The sequence below is a fragment of the Drosophila eugracilis genome, unplaced genomic scaffold, assembly GCF_018153835.1.
Source record: "Drosophila eugracilis isolate 14026-0451.02 unplaced genomic scaffold, ASM1815383v1 contig_498, whole genome shotgun sequence".
NCBI classification, from domain to species: domain Eukaryota; kingdom Metazoa; phylum Arthropoda; class Insecta; order Diptera; family Drosophilidae; genus Drosophila; species Drosophila eugracilis.
Genome location: NW_024573369.1, coordinates 528531 through 544484, shown reverse-complemented (window position 1 = coordinate 544484; position 15954 = coordinate 528531). Strand labels below are relative to the sequence as shown.

At 38.1% G+C, this 15954-nt stretch overlaps 2 protein-coding genes across 3 annotated transcripts in view; both read left to right on the top strand.

Annotated features, from left to right (window-relative positions):
- The first annotated feature begins 8 nt into the window (after nucleotides 1-8).
- LOC108105321 (sodium channel protein Nach) lies at nucleotides 9-3286 on the top strand. Of its 2 annotated transcripts, XM_017211813.1 has the most exons (8): nucleotides 9-450; nucleotides 703-1002; nucleotides 1062-1143; nucleotides 1197-1479; nucleotides 1539-1677; nucleotides 1740-1950; nucleotides 2009-2197; nucleotides 2263-2471. In XM_017211813.1, the coding sequence occupies exons 1-8, from the start codon at nucleotides 74-76 to the stop codon at nucleotides 2380-2382; spliced, it is 1701 nt and encodes a 566-aa protein (XP_017067302.1). In that variant the 5' UTR covers nucleotides 9-73; the 3' UTR covers nucleotides 2383-2471. The 2 variants fall into 2 exon arrangements, with proteins under 2 accessions (XP_017067302.1, XP_017067301.1); XM_017211812.1 differs by having other exon boundaries at nucleotides 2009-3286.
- Nucleotides 3287-7840: 4554 nt separating this feature from the next.
- LOC108105335 overlaps nucleotides 7841-15954 on the top strand; it is a 107041-nt gene continuing 98927 nt past the window's right edge. The window contains exons 1-2 of the mRNA XM_017211828.2: nucleotides 7841-8198; nucleotides 13734-14690. The gene's annotated coding sequence lies outside the window, so the exon portion shown is untranslated. The remainder of the gene's footprint in view (nucleotides 8199-13733; nucleotides 14691-15954) is intronic.

Below are 15954 nucleotides of genomic sequence, written 5' to 3'. Positions count from 1 at the left end.
GGTTTGGATGCTAGGGCATCGATTTTAGATTCGATTCGGTGCCGCGTTGGCAAGCGATGTTCCTGAAACGGAAATGCCGCAAGAGAAACGCCATCCGTCGGAGTCCAGGAGGCAGCGTGGCCTCCAGACGTTGGTCATCTTTCGACGCAGCCTCATCTATCAGACCAAGGAATTCTTCCAGAACTCAACGCTCCATGGCGTACGCTATATTGCCGAAACGGGACGACCCATCGGTGAGAAGTTTATGTGGTTCTGTTTCACATCGATTGGTGCCGTCACCGCTTTGGTCATCATTATGAGCCTCTGGGAGAAGTTCCAGACCAATCCGACTATTACCGGTCTGGACACGGACTTTCACAACCAGAATGTGGTCTTCCCAACAACCGTCGTTTGTCCGGAGGCTGCCTTTGACCACGATAAGACCTATGAGAAGGTCTACAAAACGCTGGCGTAAGTAGGACTTTCACTTTTCACCAACAATTTGAATATTTTTTGCGGTTTTTTGTGTCTAAATTAACACAAACTAACTTGCCCTATTATTTTTGGGATAATATTTGAAAAATCAATTTTTGGTAGCATTTTCGCATTTTTTGAAAAAATTGGAAAAAGTACATTACTTTTTCAACATTGAATGCAGATTTCCTTAGGCTAAGTTATGGAAAAACAAAAAATGATGAAACTTTGTGTCTTTACCTTGATTAGTAACTACGACGAGACGCAGGCTCAAATGTACACGCCGTTCATGCGGCTGCTGACATCCTTGAACTTCGAGAGCATTCGGGATGCCAAGGTACTGTCGCAGTCGATACCGCAGAATCTGCTGGATGAACACACCATCCGGGAATGGGCCTTCGAGGGACACATCAGCTGCGAGAGCACATTTGTGTCGTGCAAGTATCGCGACGAGGAGATACCCTGTTGCGAACACTTTGAGCCCATTTACACAGAGCATGGCTTCTGCTATGCTTTCAATAGCCGATTCAAGTCCACGCCCACTGAAGAGTGAGTATTGCGAACTGATCTGGACCTTAATGGGTTTATATTTACATTATGTATTGTAGTATAAAGACCGGGGCACCTCATGATCTCTACGAAACGGACAAGAAGTGGGCGCTCTTCTTTATTCCAAACAGCACTTCGAGTGTAAGTTCTTGTAAAGTGTACTTTGACCTTTCCTAACTTGAATCCCTTAACAGATCTTCATTTTCTCCAATGAGGAATATTTCGGAGCAGATTTCAATGCACATATCGATTGGTCAGATCCACAGTTGGTGGAAGTGAGGATATCGAAGAAGAATACCTATACGACGGACGATGCTCGACAGCTGTCGATTGGCCAAAGGAAGTGCATCTTCAGCGACGAGGTGAAACTCAACTACTTTCCAGATGCCTATACCTTCTCCTCCTGCATGAAACAGTGTCGAATGAACAAGGCCATAAAGCTATGCAAATGCAATCCGCCATTCTACAAGCCAATACGTGGGTTTCGTTATGGTTATATAACTATAATTCCTATATATCTTTTATGATCTTTGCAGCTAATGTACCCATGTGCAGTGTAAAAGATTTCGATTGCCTCGATGAGTTTAAGTCGAACATCACCAACATCAAGGACTGCCTGCAGTGCGAGCTCAGCTGTTCGAAAACAGTTTTCAACATTGATAAGCTGATCAAACTGTTAGTTATCATATCATATAGACATCACTTTAGTTACTAACTAAAAGTATCCTATTGATTAGGTCCGATAAAGCTGATACCTCAGGTGTGCTGGTGGAGTTCCTCACCTGGCCCATTATCCGCTACAAACGTGAGGTACTTTTCGGCTGGGTGGATCTGCTGGTGTCCTTTGGCGGTATTGCCAGTCTTTTCCTTGGCTTTTCTTTGCTTTCCGGTGTGGAGATAATCTATTACTTTACCCTGCGTGCCTGCTGCATGGTCTATAAAAATCGAGTAAGTTAACTTTTTGTTTTTTCAATTATTTCTATTAAGAAAAATTGATCACTTTCAGCAAGAACTCTATGAAATCGAGGAGAAAATTCGTCGGGAGCCACCACCTAAAATAGATCTACAACTCTCTTTGATGTCCCATTCAAAGGTTAAGGATATGCCCACTTCGGCTGTGGTGAGGGTAAAACCAGCAGAGGACACTCTGGGGGGATCAAATCCCTTGGGCAGTTATCAAAGAAGGCATGATAAGGTTAGTCTGCGGGCGAAACTAACTTCCTTAGAAGAAGATATATTTCTGAAATGTTTCCTTTTCAGGACTATACTAACTACACAAATAACTATTATAAAACACCCAAGGTCCTGCAAGGCTATGGACACACAGATACTACGAAAACTCCCTGGACAACTTATGATCACTCGCAATATATGCCTTAAAGTTAAGACAGTAAATTCTTTTATTAATAATATCTTAATATATTTAACTATCAAAATATTTTTTTTAAATCAAAGAAGAGCATGAAAAATATCTAATTAGCATGTAAAATCAAGACAAAATCGACCTAAAAACAATTCTAATAAACTAAAATATAACTAATCCGGAAGAAACTAATATATTAATATCCAAAAACCCGTTAAATCAATTATTTTATAATGCTAACTCTCAAGAAAGATAAACTTGCACCAGCTGCTGCGAAATAGCCTCTTGCCTTAAAGTTTACTTATATATTTTTTTTTGAAAATAATATCTTTATATTGTATTACTCAGATATATATAATATATATGTGCACCAGCAATAAAGAAATATCCGCTAGTGAAATACTTTCGACTGCCGCTGGAATGTTTCGATGGGTTTTGCTCCCAATTAAACTTCAGTTCTGTGCTGCATACTTAGCGGCGCCACGGCGGGTTCACTGCACCATACTGGCTGGTGGTTGGTAAAAAAGGTAGGCGAAGGGTATGGTAAACTAACCGCCGAGCCACCCGCAAAGCTCCCATCTTCAGTTCCAACTGCATCTGTGGCTCCCAACCCCGAAAACCCAAACCCACTGCCAAATCCCCGGCATTCAGCCACAGCTCAGCAAAGGCGAAAAGCATTTTTCAGTTAACATCGTTGCTGGCTCATTGTTAATTCCCGATAGTGTTGGCTAGTAATGGCCATTAAAATGGCTAAATGTATGTTTTTAATTTACAAATGAAATTTTGCCTATTTTCATGAGAATTATATAGGGAAAAAGGTTTGTGGGTATGCATTTTTAAGTTTTTGGTAAACTTTAATAAAGAAAGTTAATAAAAAATGATCAAAAATTATGGCTTGAACTTAAAGGAAGGGATTTACTATGCACTAGGAACAAAATTATTATTAAATTCATTCAAAAAACAATAAGTTTAGCACTGAAAACTTACAAAAGTAACTTTCGCAGCTCCTAAAATAATTATTTATAATATTATAAGCTATAGCTAAACCCTCTAAAGTAAATACCTATTAAGTAGCTGTAATTACAGCACTGATTTGTACTAGAAAGGGAACGCGAATGAGAAGGCACACAAGACTACGAGAACGGCCAACAGGTGGAGCATGGGTGTTTCGCAGTTGTAATTGCAGTTGTAAGCCGCGTAGTAGTACGCAGCAAAGTCTGCTTTTCCGCTTTTCCGAGGAATGGATGTGTGTATGTGTGTGTGTTTTACCAGCCTCGCATTCAATTTGCACGATTTCCCAACTACAACTGCCCTTGCATCCCCCTACCCCCACCATTTGCATATTTCTGTGAATGAAACCGCCGCATAGTTTGTGTTTCTTTTTTAACTCTCCTACTGGTTAAAAGGAGGCGTGTGGATGGCTAGGATTAAGATGCAACGATCGCTTTATGACCCCGGCAGCAAGGATTAAAAACCAGCGCACAATTTAAAGGCAAAAATAAACAAAAATAAATAATAAACAATCAGAAAATAAATAAAAAGATGCCCGCGCCAGTAAGCCAAAGAAAACAAAAAACAATTAGTGCCTGTTAACTGCTAACGGGCCTTGTTGACAATGCACACACACGCCCACAAATAAATAAGAGCACATACATGGCCATACACTGGGAAAAAACAAGTACTATCTCTTGCTAAACTTAATCTGTTGGTTTGTAAAAATCTTTATAATTTTTAGATTTTCCTTGTTATTACAAGTTTTTTAATATTAAATCAGCTTAAATAAGATTTTTTAATTTAAAGTCTTCCCTTTTTCTTCATATGCATCGCGTGCATAAATAAATTTAGGAAAGTTAATTGAAATAAGCGAGTTGAGAGAGCTGTTTGCATACTCTTAAAAAAAACGGGAAAACAAATTTTCAAATCTTTTGCCCTACCTCATGCTCCACCCTTTCCGAAAACGAGGCAAAAAAGAAAGAGGGGGAAAAGAACAAACAAACAAACAAACACAGAGAAACTCTCTTCCGCATTCCGTTTGAGAGCTCTTGTGTGCTTGATTTTCGATTTGCATTTCTAAAATGGCCCATAAAAGTGCTAAAACTAATGAAATCGCTTTGATTCACTTGATGGCCGTTGCCAAGTTGTTAAAAAAAAACTAATTAAACAATTAAGAGGTGGCCGAGAGAAAGGTGTGGGCCGTTTATTGTCAGCCAATTCCCACTTTTTCACCGGTGATTTGCTTTAAGTTTCCTGCCAAAGAACCTTTTAAGCATCGGCACTTAAAATTGAGCTACGGATAATGGTAGCCAAAGTGATGACCCATGACGTATACGTAATTTTTTTTTAGATATTAATTCTAGGAAAATACTAGCTTAATTTCGTATTCAGTCTAGCTAATGTTTGCCTAATAAGTAAATTAAAAACTTAGTAAGTTGGGGAAGTTAAAAAACAACCAAATAACCTCGCCCAGACCATGACAATAGCTGAAATGTGACCTGCGGATACGCAATGTGCCACACTCACCGGAAACGGAAGTTCTGTACAGTGTGTACTATGTATGTAGCTTCAACACAAAGAATAAAAAAAGAAGAAAAATCTAAAGAAAAAAATGCCAAACACCCCACGAAACATGGCGGCAAACAAATGAGCAGACGGCGGTGGGCGTGACGCCTTCTCTGACAGGCAGCTTAATTAAGATGGCCAGGATAATGCTGAAATTAAGACACAAAACGCCACGAGAAAGTTTTCCAGTCGCCAAAGTTTTTCATCCAGCCAGACGAAGGACATATCAGTCCGAAGATTTCTTACAGATTTTTACGAGCTGTTTCGATTGGAAAATGCCAGGACCACAAGGCATTGGATGAGTTTATTGAATTATATCCTTTGGGCGCATTGTACACATATGTCAGCAATAAAGTTTATGGTTTTCAGGAGGGAAAACTCACCAGACATACTATATTTCATTGGTAACAGGAAAATATAGGAGCTAGCTCAAGTCCTTTTGGTTTGTTGGCTTGTTTTTCTTGAATTTTAAAGTTTTTATATATATTAAAAACTAAAGAATATTTTGATTCCAATTGATTTTTCTTATTTAATTTAGTTTTTCCTATTCTTATGTAAGCTTTTCACTTTTTCTGATCACTTTTAGGCACTTTTGCATCACTGGTGACGTTGACAGTCTGGCAAGTGCTTCTGTTTCCGTTGGGTCTTTGATTGCATTCGACTTTTGGCTGCAGTTCAGCCCCCTTCCCAAAATACCCCCCCCCCCTCCTTTTTCTACCCACTCGACAGCAGGAATATTGTCTTTTTTGGCTTAAACCAAAAAGCTGAAAAGTTTTAGCTCGACAACGTAAACATAAAGTAAATGCAGTGCCAAAAACAAAAGTCAAGTCCACTCGAGTGTCCAACTGTGTTTCCCCCCCCCTTGTGTATGTGTGCTAGCATCTGTGTGTCTGCAGTATCTATGTGCATGTATAGACTATATATGTATTAGTTGGCTTGTTGATTCGTGTGCATGTGATCTGCTGGCTGCGATTAGAAAATGATTTACACCTCTGGCTGCAAACAAAAACAACAAAAAAAGGCAAAGAAGTTGGGGTAAAAGATGGGCCTTACGACGTCTGCGAAACTGGTTGAAAGAAGAAGCTGCTATACTTCTTCTTCTTGCTCCTCTTGGAGCCAGCTCCGCTTCTTCTTCTTCTTCTTCGCTGTATGCAATTACACATTTTATTATTATTAACGTTAATGTCGCCCCTGGGACGGCACTAACGCCCGGCTCCACATAAAAGGCGCTTATTAATAAGAAATTGCAATAAACTACAAGACACAGCACAGCAGAGTGCAATCCGTTCTTACACTTGCAGAATTTTTAAATATCAATTTTTTAACGTTCTTTTTACACTAGTCAACATGAAATTGGTTCCAAAAGCCCTCTAGATTATTTGACACTTTTTATATTTATAGAATGTGAAGAAGAGTCAAGATGAGATAATTAGTAGTTTGAGAGATACTTTATAGTGTTTTAATTTAATTATTTTTTAGTATTTTTCCCTCAAATCTGCAAGGCCCCAACATTTTTTACAGTACAGTTAGGCACGCTGGCGCTTAAAGGAGCAACAGCTGGTGTGCGAGTGAGCGAGGGGCAGATGAAAGAGAATAGATAGTGAGAAAGGGAAAGAGAGATCTCAGCCGGCGAATGCGCGGCAAAAACAAAAAGCAACGGTAGAAGCTCTGCGAAACAGCTGGCTGAAGAAAGTCACTCTCTTTATCCTCTCTCTTTCTTAGCTTCGCTACTGCTTTCTACTGTTGAGAGTATCCTTGTTGAGAGTAAATCAAGCGCTCCACATATTTTATTAAGTTGGAAACCAGTAATAAAGTAGGAAGCTCGCTGCCAGCTGCAGCTAACAAACCTCACGCAGACACTGGCACTTACACATCCACCTACACACACAGTCACATAACTATGCACTCTCCTGCGGCGATGGGGTTGCTGTTGTTGCACTGCCTGCTGCACGCGCGAAAATGCAAAATTCCAGGAGCGGATTTGCGGGTGAGCATTAGCGAAGCTTTTAAGATAACTGGGCTTTGGAATAGGCTGTTTTTATGCTTAAATCTTGAAGATTTATGAAAAAATGAGATATGCCTGTTTTATCATACTTTTTCCTATGAAAATAAAATCAACTCACTTGTAATAACCAAATATGTTAGCTAATATTAAGAAGTTGATCAAATTTTTAAAAATGTATTGCCTACTTAGCCGGGTTTTAAACCTACAAGCAATAATACGTAAAACCACCGTTTTGAATCTGATCCGCACCTGTTCTGTTGCCTTTCTGCTCTCTGTCTTTCTCCCCTTGCTTTTGATCCCTCTTTTTGCAGGCCCAAACGTGCGCTTAACAAAATGCCGGTTTGAGTTTTACGTTTTTTGGCTTATACGTAATGGCAAAAGATAGAGTAAAAGGGGATAGAGGGGCAGACGATGAGAGAGAGAGAGCGGACAAGAGCGCGCGCGTCGCTAGTTGCTTTTCGTCTGATTGGAACTCCGAAGTCCAATTCGAGCTCTCCTTCTCCTCATTCTACAACTAAAGCTCCACTGCATCAGTTTATTGTTGTTGTTGTGGCTGCTTTTTGTTTTGCTTCAGCTGGCAGTTCTTGTTCCTTTCCTTCTGCACTCTATTCGCCAGGCACTCACGCGTACAGCAGCGAACAATAAAATGGTAGCTGAAAATCTTAAACAAATTTCACTTTAACTGCAATATAAATTAAAATTACATTACGTAATTTACTAATTGTACATATAGCTTACCAGAAAGTAAGGTTCCGGAATCATTAATATAGTAAAGCGTATAAATTTAAAAACTTTAACACTATTGCCTCGGCCGCGCCTGTGATAAGCGAACTGCATTTGCGGCGCTGCCGTCGTCGTCGTCGTGGCGACGTTGCTGCGTCCGTGGGATTCGGCCGCAGTTGGATTTTGGTGCTGCTCGCGAGAGGACGTCTCCTCTGCTTATCCTTAACCTCAAACCTCTTTTCGCAGAGAGCGCAAATCCTGCAAAGAGCGTCGTTTTTAAGCCGCGATCAGAAACAACAACTAAAGCAGAGAAAAAAAAGGGACTACACAATTTTTAACAGTTCTTTTCGCAAAGCAACGAAGGAAAGGAATTAAAATAAAGTGAAATATAATATATTTTAATTTTGTGTGTGCGTGTGTGCGGTTTACCGTTAATTTTCGTTATATGTATTTTTTTTTTTGCGATTTTTGTTTATGTGCCAAACTAGTTTCGAGTTAATTCAATTTACTTTCGGCGTTGTCAACCGATCGCCGTCGCTGAAAAACGTAAGTGCAGGTTTTTGAAGTTGCCAAGAAGGATACGAGTGTTGCAGGACATTTGCGGTCACGTGGCATCTGCCACCTGCAGAAACCGCTAAACTGAAAAGCCGCCAAAAAAATTAGCACCGTTTTAGGAAAGTATTTCGAAAAAAATGTGTCTAAGATCATTAGAACAGTTAAAGAAAGTGGTAAAGTTGATGAACAGAATTTGAATTCAAGCTTAATTGAAAAACTCTTCTTGTATTCATCTTTTTATATCTCTTTTGAGTCACTTTTATGAAATATAAATAAATGTCAGTGCTGTGAATGTTTCTGAGTGGGAGTTCTCTCTTTTGTCAGCAGTCACTATTTTTATATTTTAACAACAATAAGTTGACTCTTTTGTCTAACAAGCAATTGGCTTGAAATGTTGTCGCGTTGCCGTCAGCTAAATCCTTTGTTTAATGCGCGGCCATTAGGATCCCTTTTAATTAAGATGAAGAACATGCAGACGTCGCCGCTTTTTGAAAAGAGCTTTGAATGTGTAATGTTTTTTGAATAAATTATAACATCAGCTAAATAAGAACTTGAATATAACATTTATGAAGTTAAATCATTACAATTTATCTTTTTTTAACTGTCGAAACTTTGCGATGATTGGCTGTCTGGAAAATCTCTTTGCGAACTGTTAATTTTTCTTGCCAATCTAGCCACAGCTCAAAACTTGCTAACTGACAGGAGTTCAAGCGCACTCCTCACCTTTCAATTAGCTGGAAACTGTGAGGGAATCTAATTAGTTTGCCAACAAGGTGCCGAGTGTAGGAGTGGCGGGTCCTCTGATTTCCTGGCTGGCTGCCTGATTGCTTCTAAAAAGTCGATCGATCATCAAAGGACTCCACCGCCACGCACAAAGGTAGCAAAAAATCAAATAAACAAAGAACAAAAAATCAAGTCAAAAGAAAAGGTGGCCAAAATCCGAATGCTAAACTGTTGAAATGTTTTGGCAGCTTCAGCAGGGGGTGCTAAAAAAAGGAGGTCCTTAAACCTCAGATGTAGTAACTAAAAAATCAAAGAAATTGCCAAAAGGAACCCGTTGAGTTGACACTTTTTATTTGTTTTCAATCAAAAAAGGGAAAAACAATGAAGAATGTTTAAATTTTATTATATTTTCCAAGAAATATATGAAATATGATCATAAAAAAGAGAAAAATCCTATAAAAAGTAGAAAAAAATGTTTAAAAATATAATTTAAATTCAAATTTTTAAAACAAAGACTTCACATTTGAACTTAAATTTGTTTTCATTTTAAGAACATGTAAAAAAGACTTTAAAGCAACCGAAAAATGCCAGCTATTTGCGAGACCCTTCGCTGATTTCGCTTATTAACTAAAATAAATCCGTCCAACGGAAAGGTGCAGAAGGACAGGGCCGTTGGCCAAGTGCTACTGGCCAACTAGCTGACCATTTCCCTGTTTTGCCTTTTTTTTTTTATTATTTTTTCCTTGCTGCTGCTGCTGCTGCTTTATGTTTGCCTTTTATTTTGGCCACAAGTTCTAGTTAGTACGAGGCGGACGAAGGCGAGTTCATAGAGCCAAAAGAACCGGTCTTGGAAAGTCGTCTAAATGTTTCTCTTGGCTCTAAGACACTGTGAGAAATCTTTTATAAGTAAATTAGATAAATAATAATGTTCATAGTTTCTAACAGTTTTAAAGAACAAATTTGTTTTGAAAATATTAAAAAATGAATGGCAGTGATTAGAAATAAACTTTTAATGATAGATTATTGTTAAAAGGTTTTCCCTGATTTAGTTTTTATTTAATTCGATTTTTTTACGGTGCTTCTTTTTATCCCCATCCAAGTCGAAGTCCGAGACTTTTCGATGTCGATGCTGAAGGCCCACTAAAATGTCTGGCTCTGTGTGTGCACTAGTGGCTTCTTCCACGGAGTATTCATTCCCAGTGGAATGTGTTAAAGTGTCTAAAGCTGTTTGCCTTACCCCCCCTCTTAGCCCACTCCCTTGGATATCTAGCCCCGCACCCCCTACCCCATCGAACCAAATCGCCAAATAGAAAATTCTGAGCTCGAGGAGGCAGCATAAAATACAAAGCCGAACGAACGCATCAGAATGGCAACGGCGATTAATAAGATAGTCCACGGGCCAGAGGAAAACTAATATCAAATATCAATTTAATGTTTCCAGGGCTTAATTGAATTTATTTTTGGTTTTACTTGCTGTTTTTGTTGCTATTTTATTGCTCTGCATTTGCAGTTTTGTGATTTGTAAGTTAATCATTTTGATAATTTTTGAGTTTATTTTTTATTCAATGTAAAAAAGTTAAAAAAAGTCAATCTTGAGCAGAACACTTTCTTTTCTAATAAACTTAGGTTTCAAAATACAATCTAATTAAGACTGAAATCAATCTCAGCTAGTTGAAAAACTTGTGGTAGGGCCAAAAATCTTTATTGGCCAAATTCAGGCAAATTGAGTCTGAAGCTGCCAGCGAAGACTCCTTCGTTCTTGGCTTGTTTGATGATGACATAGTATTTGCCCAAGTTAATGGGAAAATGGGAAATGAGTTGGCTATGGAAAGTACAGCGAGTGACAAAACTGTAAGGCAACTGTCAGTTAGTAAGTTGTATAAAAACGAGTAGAATGTAGCAGTAAAATAGGCTTAAAAGCAATAGAAAAAGGATCCTAAGCTTATGTCTGGCACCTTGCAGGCCCTAACCCTAAGCCTTAACCCCACAAGGCCCCCTACCCTGAAAATTGAACGTGTTCTAATGGAGTTTTTAAATAAGTAATCACTTGATGTTGTTGCTGGCAGGCAAGGAGTTTCGTCAAAGGCGAAAGGCGACTGGTTAACGGTTAAAGGCGAATGCAAACATAAGCTCAGACGTTGCCCCTCCCCCCCTGATTTTACTCCACCCCCTTTCAGTGCAAGTTTAACCATGGGTTAACATGGGAACAAAAGAAAAAGAAAAAAAAGCAGCGCAGGAAACTCGGACCCTAATTGATTGTTAACTCGTGTGTGGTTCGTAATTTTTGTAGTTTTTTGTATTTTTCATTTTTGTTTTTTTTTTTTGTTGCTTTGACTGGTTGGTTACCCTGGCAAATTGAGTCGCAGGAAATGCGGGGGAGTTCCCCTCCATTTCAGCAGCAGTATACCCCCTTCAGCACCCCCATCATCCCCCCGCAATTATGGCTTAAAAAGTGTTGGTGGCATTTCGGGTCCAACAACTGCAACTGGCAAAAAATAAAGGCCATAAGTAAACCAATTAGTCGCCCGGCAGTCGTAAGCTCAGTCTGCAGTGCAACTGTCGCCATCGCTGTCACTGCCAGGCGTACTCTAACCCCCGTGACCCCCAGCTGACCCCCCCTGTCCTCCATGGCGGGCAACCTCAACTGTTCACTAGAGCTGGCCAATTGGTGGGTTTTTTACGGGATTTTTTTTTGTAATTTGAAAAGGTTTTTTTAAGAGAAGTAGTTGCCATATTTTGGTTATATATAGGAGTAGGAAATTGTGGAAATAATTTACATAATTTTGATTTTAACTAATTTCATATTTATTTGTATTTTTCTAAATCAAAGCTAAGCCATTTTCAGTAATTGAAAGATAGATGTTTTGAGGCCCACAGGACGTATGAGTGATAAATATTTCAAAAACAATAATTTATTAAATTTTAGCTTTAAATTCATATTAAATTCCCCTATTAATAGCTAGCCCTGCATATAGATAGTTAGGCATCACTGAAACTCGACTTTGCAGCACCAGCAGCTCGAACTCAAACTGCGGCTTTTGGTATTGTGTAGTGTTATAAGCGCATTTGACTTTTTGCACAAAGCAAAGTTGGTTGACGACTAGTGGTTAAAGGGGGTGGATGGTGGTGTTGGAGCTTGCAAGACTCTCCACTCTCCTCCCTCTCCTCCAGACACGCAGCCAGTAGCGGAATTTCAGTTAGACAGAAAAGCATCTTGTCATAATGTTTTCGATTTCTAAAGTGCAAAATCAAGTTTCTAGTAGAATTAAATTATAGGTTTTAATCATAATTGCTACTAAAAATTTATAAAATATAGTAACTTCATTACAAACAAAACATTTGTTAAAAAAAAAACAAACTTTAAGTTTTCAAGTGAATTTTAAGCACTTTCCCAGTGTCTGAGTGTTGAGAATGGCTGGTGGTTTTCTCTTCTTCTTTTTAGACATATAGCCTGTCGGCTTTTAGTTGCAAGAATTGCTTATTACAACTGCAATGGCATCGACATCGGCATCACCCACCCACTTGCCGCCCCCTTTACCAGCCCACTTTTCCTCCCACGCTTTTCCAGAGCGCTCAATGAAGCTTGAAACGCGCTTCTAAGTAATGGCAATCCGCTTTGGCTTTCAATTTGCTCTTCTCCACGCTCTCTCCTTCACCTTCTCCTGCTCCTTCTCCTTTCCCTATCTCTTTCACCGCTTCTTTCTGTTCCCTACATTTTACCCCCCCCCACCAACCATCTGCCATCTCCCTTTCTCCTATTTTGCATATCTTGTACATATGCCCTTTGGCTTTTTTCATACCAACAGCTAGGTAAAGCCGAAGAACTAGCTGGGAGAATGGGTAATCGCTAGAGATGGACTTCTGGCGATATTCATATTACTTAATATTATTAAGATTATTCAAAATATTCGTAGTTAATGTGATATCTTATGAAGTATAGCTCATTTCACTCTCATTTTATTGGAGTTTCTTAAAGGAATCATCACTTAACCATCTCTAGTTTGAAGTTGAAGTTTAAAGTTTGAGGGGAAGGCGCAACAAAAGCCTGTAAACGTTACTAATGTTGCACTGTTGGGGGAGTGGAGTGGGAGTGGCAAGAAGCTGCACTCAAAGAATCTAGGAAAGTTTAAAAACTAAACTAAAATGTGATTAAAAGTTAAATAAATCATAATTTCTAATAATATTAATTCAGTTATAATGGATTTTTAAGAAAGTTATTAAAAGTTCAAGTTTAAAAACTTAAAAGCTTGTCCAACTTTTCTCCCAGTGCATGTTTATAGTCTGCCGTGGAGTGAAGTCGGCGAAATTGTACATATTATTGCATTTTGTAAGTAAAGTGATTTCAACATCGTTATTTTCTGCCGCTTTTTATTTCATCTTAAGCTGCTCTTCCTTCTCTCCTTCCCCTTTTGGTTGCCTGTTTGAAAAACTTTGCTCTCTGTTCCCTTCTTTTTTTGTCTTTGTTTTTTATGGCGGGTTCCTTTGGCAACTAAAATTTCGACCTAGAACTTTGCCAAGCCAAGGAATATGCAGGAGAAGGGGGAATAAAAAAAAATAGCCATGTTGATAAGTTAAGAGCAAAAGGTAATGGAGATGGGTGATGGAAGGAAGGGGTCCACGGGCTTAAGTGGCCTTTAAGTGTTTCGCGGTCCACTCTAATGGTTACCCCCACAAGTTCAGCTGATCGACGTTATAGGCCAAAGGATAAATAATGGCTGGTGGGGGGCCCAAAGAGGTTGGGCTAAAATGCTGGCAAAAAGGCCTAAACTACTCTTAATAAACCATTTCTCTTGTCTTTTATAGGTTTTGGAGGACTAATTAAAAAAAAAAGGAGAGAAAAACTGCAGATTTTTAGTGACTAGAAAAGATGGAAAATTGTGATGGCTAACCAAAATACTCAAACCGGTTTTTATATAAATTTTAATCAAATCAAAAAGCAAACAAAAAATACAAATAAATTATAGAAAACTTTAAAGTAGATTCTATTGTGATGGCTACTTTAAAATTATAACAATAAAATACTTGAAAATTGTGATGAAAACTCTAAAAAAAGAAAATCTCAAAATCAAATCAGATGAAAAGTTCTCCTTAAACTGCACTTTCAGCACAATTACTTAGCATACAAGCACGAAACTAAAACATATTTTAACAAGTAGAGATATTAAACTACTAATCAAAATACCACAAATGTGTACAACAAAAGCCACAAAAGTTGAAATCGAAAAAAAAGCTGTGCAACCGGAATGCCGCAGAAATTAAAGTGCCACAGAAAAATGTCTTTAACCATTTCAATGTAATGCCAATTAAGCCAAATTCGTATTTAAGGCTAAGTTTTTCTTAAGCTGCAAGAATTCTGTGTAATAGAAATAAAATAAAAAATTTGAAAATGTTAAGAAAAATGTATGAAAAATGCCAAGTAAACGAGGGACACCAGTGGGGCATTCAACGAGATCGACAGCAACATGAGTAAAACGACATCAGAAACTGCCAACTGTCAGTAAAATGGTAGCAGCCTGCAAAAGCACCCGCAGCGAAGACTGAATCACAACAAACAAAAACTAAAAACTAAAAATCGAAAATAAATAAATAAATATAGATAAACAACAGCACTCCCTAGAGTTTAAATTGCAGTCCGATTTGCCGTCGGCTTAATTACGCAATTAAATTATACATTTCGATTGCCATTTGAGGTGGCCAAAAGTTCAGAGATCCCCGTAGGAATCTAATGCCAGCCAACAGGAGACAACGAAATATATTCTGGTGAGTTTTTTATAGTCCTTTGGGGCGTTAACAGAGATCACTAATTAAGTGGGAAGTTTACTATACAATTAAGGATTTTTTTGCATTAATTATTATGTTATAAGCTGGGTATTTAAAGTCTTATAAAATGAGGTTAATTTCCATTAAAAACATAAAACTTTTTGAGCCCTATTATAGGCATTAAAAGATGGCATAGGGTCTAGGATTTAGCCAAAGTTCTTAGTGGTTATTAATATCTAACTTGGTCATAACAAGACGCACTGCTGAAGGAACAACAGTTTTGTGCAGCTAAAGATCAAGACTAGCATTCCTACAATTTTTGGTCTGATATTTGAAAATTAAATTTTTGGCCGATTTTCGTCTTTTTTTTGAGAAAAATGGATAAAAATTAACAATTTTGGCTGTGAATGCAGTTTTGTTAGAAATTTAATTAAGAATTCAACGAGATATAGCATTCCAGATTCGGATTACTATTGGCTTAGTTATGGGGATAATACTGTGAGCTAAAAGAGGACAAAGGGAGAAACCAAATCTGAGATTTTCAATGAGGGTTTACCCCTCTTCTTTTTATTTGAAAAATTCCTAAAAATTAAGATTTTTAGGTGTGAATACTGTTTTGTTCGAAATTTAATTATGAACTCGACGAGACTTTATATTCAATAGTCGGAGCGTTATTGGTTTAGTTATGGACATACTGTCTTGACTGTCTTGTTGAGGGCCAAATCTTTGATTTGATAAGGGGTGCCATCATCAAAATTTCCGAAAAAAGACCCAAATTTTACTTCTTCAACTTTGAATGCAGATTTACTAAGGACAAGAAGACAAGCATTTCGAGGTATTACATTCTGACTTTGGACCATTATTGGCTGAGTTATGGGCAAAATACTTTCATGTTGAGGCGTACATTGGGAGAAGGCGATTCTCGCATTTTCGATAAGGGGTACCATCATTAAATTTAGCTAAAAATTGACAAAAATTAAGATTTTTTTCTGTGAATGCAGTTTTGCTGGAAATTTTATTACGAATCAAACGAGGTATAACATTCGATATTTGGACCATTATTGGCTCAGTTATAGACAGAAAACTATCATTTTGAGGAGGAAATCGGGAAAAGCCAAATTTAATTTTTTCGATAAGGGGTAACATCATTAAATTTAGCTAAAAATGGACAAAAAGACAAGATAAGATTTTTAGCTGTGAATGCAGTTTTCATGGAAATTTAACAACGATCACAACGAGATACGACAATCCACATTCAGACAAT

Coding starts and splice junctions, on each gene's coding strand:
- LOC108105321 (XM_017211812.1), top strand. CDS start 74: ATGCCGCAAGAGAAACGCCATCCGTCGGAGTCCAGGAGGCAGCGTGGC. Junction 451..702: donor AAGGTCTACAAAACGCTGGC/GTAAGTAGGACT, acceptor TACCTTGATTAG/TAACTACGACGAGACGCAGG. Junction 1,678..1,739: donor ATTGATAAGCTGATCAAACT/GTTAGTTATCAT, acceptor CCTATTGATTAG/GTCCGATAAAGCTGATACCT.